This window comes from Anomaloglossus baeobatrachus, unplaced genomic scaffold (genome assembly GCF_048569485.1).
Source record: "Anomaloglossus baeobatrachus isolate aAnoBae1 unplaced genomic scaffold, aAnoBae1.hap1 Scaffold_5164, whole genome shotgun sequence".
NCBI lineage: Eukaryota > Metazoa > Chordata > Amphibia > Anura > Aromobatidae > Anomaloglossus > Anomaloglossus baeobatrachus.
Window position 1 is genome coordinate 10,699 of NW_027444527.1, and position 8,754 is coordinate 19,452.

Here is an 8,754-nt window from a genome sequence, read left to right on the forward strand (position 1 = left end):
CATCGCCCTCGGGTAATCCCCATAGCAGCGATGGTACTTCACCTTACCACGCACCACGGGTGGCGTCACGAAATGTCCATACAAACCCCCTGTAAATACCCCCTTTATTCTGAGTGGCCGCGCGACCCCCACCCTCGGGTCCAGAGAACCCTCGAGCCACCGCGGATCCGGATGCTGACGAGTGGGCGGCACGGATACATAGCCCTCGCAAATTGTGCAATTTCATGTTGGAACACACCCTATAAAAGAAACTTTCAGTTTCCTTTTAGTAAATCCAGAAGTCATGGCGTCTGCTGATCTGAGAGAAGAGCTGGACTGCTCCATCTGTCTAAGCACTTATACAGATCCTGTAACCCTGAGATGTGGACACAACTTCTGCCGGGTCTGTATTAATCAGATATTGAACATACAGGACGGATCTGGAGTTTATTCCTGTCCTGAATGTAGAGAAGAATTCAAGGAGCGGCCGACACTGAAGAGGAACATAACTCTGCATAACGTAGCAGAACGTTTCCTGTCTACTCAATCAGATCAGGAGGAGATCACCGGGATCCGCTGCACTTACTGTATTCACTCTCCTGTACCGGCTGTTAGATCCTGTCTGCTGTGTGAGGCTTCTATGTGTGATAATCACCTGAGAGTTCACAGCAAAGGACCAGAACACGTCCTAACTGATCCCAGCACTTCTCTGGAGAACCGCAAATGTTCTGTCCATAAGAAGATCCTGGAATATTACTGCACTGAGGACGCTGCTTGTATCTGTGTGTCCTGCAGTTTGGCCGGAGAACATCGGGGACACCTGGTGGAGATACTGGATGAGGCCTCTGAGAAAAAGAAAAAGAATCTGAGAAATGTTCTCCAGAAACTGATCACAAAGAAGAAGAAAACTGAGGAAAAAGTCAAGAGTCTGGAGGAACACTGGAGAAAAGCTGAAGAAAAAGCATCTGGAGAATATGGAAGAGTCACTGCTCTTTTTATAGACATCAGGAGACGGGTGGACGACCTGGAGAAAAGGGTCCTGAGTGAGATCTCCAAACGGGAAGAGCAGGTGTCACTGTCACTGTCTGATGTGATCCAGAAGCTGGAAATAAAGAAGGACGAGCTGTCCATGAAAATGAGACACATTGAGGAGCTGTGTAACATGACTGATGCACTGAGTGTCTTACAGGATCCAGACACCGGTGACTTGTGTGATCCTGAGGAGGATGGAGGTGATGAGGACACAGGGGGAGATGATGGAGGTGATGAAGACTCAGGAGGACATGATGGAGGTGATGAGGACATTATAGGACATGATGGAGGTAATCGGGGTGCAAAGCTGATTTCTCACATATCTCACACAATATCTGATATAATAAGGGCTATAAATGGGACTTTCTATGTACAGGATCCTGCAGACATGTTACTGGATGTAAGTAATCTTATGTCAAACGACCTGAAAACTCCAATTTTGTCAAAAATATGGCAGAATCTTCCACAAACTGCGAAGAGATTGAATTATTCTCAGGTAATAAGCAGCCACAGATTTACCTCAGGACGACATTACTGGGATGTGGAGATCAGAGAGCTTGAATTGTGGAGGGTGGGGATGTGTTACCCCAGTATAGACAGGACGGACGGTCAGTCATTTATTGGAGATAATAACAAGTCCTGGGGTTTGTGTAAAGAGAAAGTATGTAATAATCAGTATACAGTCAGACATGGTGGTGAAGGTATCCGGTTACCTCAGCAGATCTCCAGTGATGGAGTCAGGGTCTGTCTGGATTATGAGGCCGGGCAGTTGTCCTTTTATGAGCTGTGTGACCCCATCAGACACTTACACACCTTCACTGCCGCCTTCACAAAGCCCCTTCATGCTGCATTATGTGGAGGTCTTATGGAGATATAAGGGGGGAAACAGCTGTGAGGAACTGCTGTTGTTGAAGAAATCTAGTCAGACACTCGTGACATGACAGGGAACAGAATATATGATTGGTGGAGCATTCAGCCAATGGAACGAGCCTCGTAAAGGATCTACCGTATTTTTCGCTTTATAAGACGCACTTTTCCTCCCCAAATTTTGGGAGGAAAATGGGGGGTGCGTCTTATAAAGCGGTAGCGGGGGGGGGGGGGTCCTGTCTGAAGCGATCGGGCGGGTGCCTGTGGCTGCATGCAAGCGGCCGGGTACCTGTACTTGCATGCAGCGGCAGCCGGGTACCCGTGGCTGTGTGCGGGCGGCAGCGGGTGCTGTGTGGGGTCGGCAGCCAGGTACCTGTGCTTGCATGCGGTGGCAGACGGGTACCCATGGCTGTGTGCGGGCGGCAGCCGGGTGCTGTGTGCGAGCGGCAGTCGGGTGACCGTGCAGGTACCCGGCTGCCGCCCTCACACAGTCACCCATCTGCCGCCCGCACACAGCCATGGGTACCCGGCTGCCACCGCACGCAAGCACAGGTACCCGGCGGCTTGTACGCAGAGTGGGCGGGCAGCCTGCTGGCTGCCACTCTGTGCATGCGGGGCGGGCGGCTGTGCAGCTTACCAGTTGTCCGCGGTCCCACTTTCAAATGATGGCGCCGGTGGAGCTCTTGGATGAGAGCTCCATCTGCGCACGCGCTGCTCCGGGAGTCAGCGCGTGCGCAGATGGAGCCCTTGGATGAGAGCTCCATCTGCGCATGCGTCGCTCCGGGCGCCATTACTTGAATCGGGACCGCGGACACACTCCACCACTGAGCCGTCGCCGCCGCTCCCACCACTGAGCCGCCGCCGCCGCCGCTGCCACCACTGAACCGGGACCGCGGACACACGCCACCACTGAGCAGTCCCTGCCGCTGCCACCACTGAGCAGTTGCCGCCGCTCCCACCACTGAGCCGCCGCCGCCGCCGCTGCCACCACTGAACCGGGACCGCGGACACTCACTGCACCGGCCTGCTGCACGGCTCTCATGCCACGGCTGCTGCCGCCACCACGGACCCCACGGATCCTGCCACCGCGGACACCACCGCGCCTGCAACCACGGACGCCACGGCACCTGCAACCACGGACCCCGCTGCCACTGACCTGCCGCGCCTGCCAGCACAACCTGTGCCTCCTGTGACCCCGCTTCACCACCACTGCTGCCCCCCTCCGGTAAGAGAACATCGGAGTATAAGACGGACCCCATTTTTCTTTTTTTTACCTTTTTTTATGTCTAAGTTTGGGGTGCGTCTTATATTCCGGTGCGTCTTATAAAGCGAAAAATACGGTAGTTACTTGGGGAGTTTTTATATGAAATGATTCTTTGCCGTTATTATCAGAGACGAAGAGAAAATATTTTTTTTGTAAACTGCTACAAATTAACACATCTACGTAGCGATTCTTGTAATAGTTGCACAACATTTTGAAAAATAGGGAGCTAGAGAGACAATTTTACTGCAGATGTCACATGAGCAAAAGTCATTGTACAGCACGAGCCTTACAGGGATTTATATCAACCATAAACCTCTTATCACTGGGATCAGTACAGATGCCCAGCTTCTTACAGGGTAAATAAGGATTATTGTGCCATAAGGAATGTCCACATGGGTCAGATAGAAAAACAGGGCTACCGTCTACCCCCCAAAAAGAAAATTATTCTGTGCCATTCCTATTTTACCGACACCCATTGGCCCCCAAACTTTTTTTTCACTCAAATGGTTCACAAAAATTTAACGTAAGTCTAATGGTTGTCCATGTAGTGTAACATATTGTTTGCAAACAGGAAGGACTTTATACTTGTGGAATCAGTATGCAGAAAAGGAGCAGAATCAATCATGTAACTATGTTCTTTTAGACTTTGTGTAGTTTCAAAATTTTCCATCCTCGTTAATGTTGGTGACCGTGACTTATTATGGACACAGGTGGTGGTCCATGTAGACGGTTCCTCATGGTCAGAGTTTTGTGGCTATATGTTATTGACCTAAGAAAATATTCAAATTTTAGTAAACTCCCACTAACAACAGAGTGGCTATGATTTTTTAAAACAAATTGGTTATTTGTATCTGTTTGTATATTATTTGCACATTGTTTAACTTTCATTTAGTAAGGCTTAAAAGGGGTATTCCCATCTCCAAGACCCTATCCCAATATGTAGTAGGTTTAATAATAATAATAATAATAATAATAATAATAATAATAATAAAAAAATAATAATATTTAGCAAATACCTCCACTTACAAATGTAGTATAGTTCTTTTGATTCACTGTGTCACTGACCCCATGTTCAGGGCATTGCAGGACATTAGATATCCATCGTTATGACCATGAGCAACTGACTAAAACTATGACTATATGCGTGGTCATAACCATAAATAACTAAAGTCCTGCAATGCCCTGAACATGAGGTAAGTGACACAGTGAATCAGAAGAACTATAATACATTTCTTAGTGGAGGTATTTGCTATTATTATTATTATTATTATTATTATTATTACACCTACTACATACATTTTGGGATAGGGTCTTGGAGATGAGAATACCCCTCTAACTAGATGATTCCTTGACATATGTTCTCCCATATAATACCCATCACTGTTTATAAGTATTGCCATCCGTTCTGCTGGAAATGGAGAGATGTCCCCCTGTGACCTGAGTACTACAACAGGAAACAATATGATTATATATTAGAAAGTCTGGAGTAGAAGAGACCAATAACAATTATGGCCTGTTATACATTATGGAATTATTCCGTGATCACACAGTGACTGGCCTAAACCAGGGTCTGAAGGGTCTTTTTGTGCCATAATAATGTACTTTATGGCAATATGAGCTTTTAGGTAGAACCAAGAGCTGCAGTGAGTTACTCTGCAAGACGCTCAGGACCACATCATCAGTCAACTACTTGCTATTGAATCATCCCTTTAGTTTTGAAAGAGAAACAATTTATAGAAAAGTATCTGTATTTTGTGGTTGGACATTTCACAGATTGAAGAGATTGTCTTCTAATAGGAAAGCCCCTTCTGATTCCATATCTTTCCCCCAGGTAAAATAATAAAGCCTATACTCACCTCCTGTGCCGGTGCCCTTCCAGTGGTGTCCAGGGCTCATATGGGGTTGTGACGTCTTACAGGCCCTGCATCCAATCAGCACCGGTTTCCTTCTCCCCGCTTTCAGACCAAACAAGTCAATCAATACGAAGTAAGCGCAGCCACAAGACTCACTTCCTGTTGATTGGTTGTTTGGTCCGAAGGTGGGGAGAAGGAAGCCATTGCTGATTGGACGCGGAGCTTGTGTGAGATCACAACCCCACATGAGCCCCGGAGCCACAATCCTGGACATCGCTAGAAGGCGCCGGTACGGGAGGTGAGTATAGGCTTTATTATTTTACCTGGGGTAAAACATGTGGAATCAGAAGGGGGGGGTTGGAGGGGGGGGGGGGGGGGGGGGGGGGAGGGGGGGGGGGGGGGGGGGGGGGGGGGGGGGGGGGGGGGGGGGGGTAAACATGTGGAATCAGAAGGGGTTTTCCTAGTAATGGATAACCATGACATTAATTGTAATTTAAGACAATTATAACGTTGTCATTTGTGTCTCACAGTAAGGCTGTAATCAGATTAGTTATTGTTTTTCCTTTCTGAAAATGTCAGTAAAATATTTTATCTCAATAACAGAAAACAGCATAAACCTCACATGTGAACACGGCCTATAACTAACAATAATTAATGGGAAATGTATTTACACCTGATTTTTTTGTCTTGATAATTTTACTGATAATCATTTCTATCTGGAATATAACACTGGTCGTGTATTAGTGATCAGGAGACAAATCCATTCACAGTTTGTAAATCCAGCTTCTGATACTGAGAGATATTGGGACAATCACTGCGGAGGCTGCAGGATCCTCCTCCATGTCGGTTTATCAGCTGCTGAAAATCTAACAGAAAAGTGACAACCAAAATGTGGTGTAAACTTTTTTTTTCTTAAGCAAAATACGGACACTGCCGCAAAATACTTGTTGATTAAATAAATTTTAACCTAACAAATTCATGAAAAGATGAATATATTAATGAAAATGGTGATTCATAATGAATATTAATTTCTGTAACGATTGGCATCTAGTAATGAAGGTTTTACTGGAGTAAATTTTGTATATTATCAGATAAAATATTAATAAAATATTACATGATGGTTTTGTTCTTCATCTTCCCCTCATTCAGGATTACACAGAATTTGTACCGTCTGTAGTGATGGGCAGATAACCGGGATCAGCGAGTCTGGCCAAATTTATAAAAACATAAATAAAAAATGGCTCTGGCACGGAATTTAATGCAGATGTCCGACTGTATGCTGGTCTCCATGTAACTTTATGGGGACCAGAATTCGGCTTTTAAAAATGGTGGTAGAAGGGATAGGGGGATTGGATTATATGTTTTATACTTACTGAGTCTCCGGCGCGGCTGTAACTGCTTCCGGGCCGCTCATTCTGCTTCCGGGGCCGCTCATTTGCCTCATACATATTCACTTCTTCCCCCTGCCCAACGGCAGTCCTGGCATCTGTGATTAGTTACAGTCAGATGCATCCCCAGCAAGAGTGAGTGTGTCAAACTATTTGCAATCACAGACCCTATCTGCAGGGCACTGTAGATTGGTGTAAAAATAAATTTAAAACAGAAATTGATATAGGGTCCCCCATATTATGATACCCAGCACAGGTAAAGCATACAGCTACAGGCTTCAGCCCCCAGCCTTGCGCTTATCTAGGCTGTGTATCAAAATAGAAATGTTATATATTTTGCTTCTTGATAGATACGGTGGCTCAGTGGTTATCACTATAGTCCTGTGGTGGCCATGATTGGTGCATATACCAGGATGGGGCTATAGACAAAGATGCGGCCAACATGGGGCTATATACCAGGATGGGGACATGATAGGGACATATACTATGATAGAGCTATATATCAAGATGTGGCCAAATATAAACATATACTAGGATGGTGCTATATACCAGGAAGGAGACATGATGGGGCTATATATACCAGGATGAGGACATGATTGGGACATATACTAGTATGGGGCCTTTCTACCAGGATGGAGACTTGATGGGGTCATATATTTGGGACAGGACAGCATGGGACAGGATTGGGCCCTATATACCAGGATGGTGACATGATGAAGTTATATATACACCAGGATGGGATATGATGGGGCCATATATACCAGATAGGGACATATATACCAGGATGGAGCAATGATGGGGACATACATACCAAAATGGGGACATGATGAGGCCATATATATCCGAATGGGTACATTATATATATATATATATATATATATATATATAATATATATATATATATATATATATATATACACAGTTAGGTCCAGAAATATTAAGACAGTGACACAAGTTTTGTTATTTTAGCTGTTTACAAAAACATGTTCAGAAATACAATTATATATATAATATGGGCTGAAAGTGCACACTCCCAGCTGCAATATGAGAGTTTTCACATCCAAATCGGAGAAAGGGTTTAGGAATCATAGCTCTGTAATGCATAGCCTCCTCTTTTTCAAGGGACCAAAAGTAATTGGACAAGGGACTCTAAGGGCTGCAATTACCTCTAAAGGCGTCTCCCTCGTTAACCTGTAATCAATGAAGTAGTTAAAAGGTCTGGGGTTGATTACAGGTGTGTGGTTTTGCATTTGGAAGCTGTTGCTGTGACCAGACAACATGCGGTCTAAGGAACTCTCAATTGAGGTGAAGCAGAACATCCTGAGCCTGAAAAAAAAGAAAAAATCCATCAGAGAGCTAGCAGACATGCTTGGAGTAGCAAAATCAACAGTCGGGTACATTCTGAGAAAAAAGGAATTGACTGGTGAGCTTGGGAACTCAAAAAGGCCTGGGCGTCCACGGATGACAACAGTGGTGGATGATCGCCGCATACTTTTTTTGGTGAAGAAGAACCCGTTCACAACATCAACTGAAGTCCAGAACACTCTCAGTGAAGTAGGTGTATCTGTCTCTAAGTCAACAGTAAAGAGAAGACTCCATGAAAGTAAATACAAAGGGTTCACATCTAGATGCAAACCATTCATCAATTCCAAAAATAGACAGGCCAGAGTTAAATTTGCTGAAAAACACCTCCTGAAGCCAGCTCAGTTCTGGAAAAGTATTCTATGGACAGATGAGACAAAGATCAACCTGTACCAGAATGATGGGAAGAAAAAAGTGTGGAGAAGAAAGGGAACGGCACATGATCCAAGGCACACCACATCCTCTGTAAAACATGGTGGAGGCAACGTGATGGCATGGGCATGCATGGCTTTCAATGGCACTGGGTCACTTGTGTTTATTGATGACATAACAGCAGACAAGAGTAGCCGGATGAATTCTGAAGTGTACCGGGATATACTTTCAGCCCAGATTCAGCCAAATGCCGCAAAGTTGATCGGACGGCGCTTCATAGTACAGATGGACAATTACCCCAAGCATACAGCCAAAGCTAGCCAGGAGTTCATGAGTGCAAAAAAGTGGAACCTTCTGCAATGGCCAAGTCAATCACCAGATCTTAACCCAATTGAGCATGCATTTCACTTGCTCAAATCCAGACTTAAGACGGAAAGACCCACAAACAAGCAAGACCTGAAGGCTGCGGCTGTAAAGGCCTGGCAAAGCATTAAGAAGGAGGAAGCCCAGCGTTTGGTGATGTCCATGGGTTCCAGACTTAAGGCAGTGATTGCCTCCAAAGGATTCACAACAAAATATTCAAAATAAAAATATTTTGTTTGAGTTTGGTTTATTTGTCCAATTTCTTTTGACCTCC

General features: G+C 45.2%; 1 protein-coding gene across 1 annotated transcript; it reads left to right on the forward strand.

Moving 5' to 3' along the window:
• The first annotated feature begins 277 nt into the window (after positions 1-277).
• Positions 278-2,030, forward strand: LOC142282654 (E3 ubiquitin/ISG15 ligase TRIM25-like). Its single transcript, XM_075333007.1, has one exon. It carries the CDS (start codon positions 284-286, stop codon positions 1,886-1,888), a length of 1,605 nt encoding a protein of 534 aa, XP_075189122.1. The 5' UTR covers positions 278-283; the 3' UTR covers positions 1,889-2,030.
• The last annotated feature ends 6,724 nt before the right edge of the window (positions 2,031-8,754 follow it).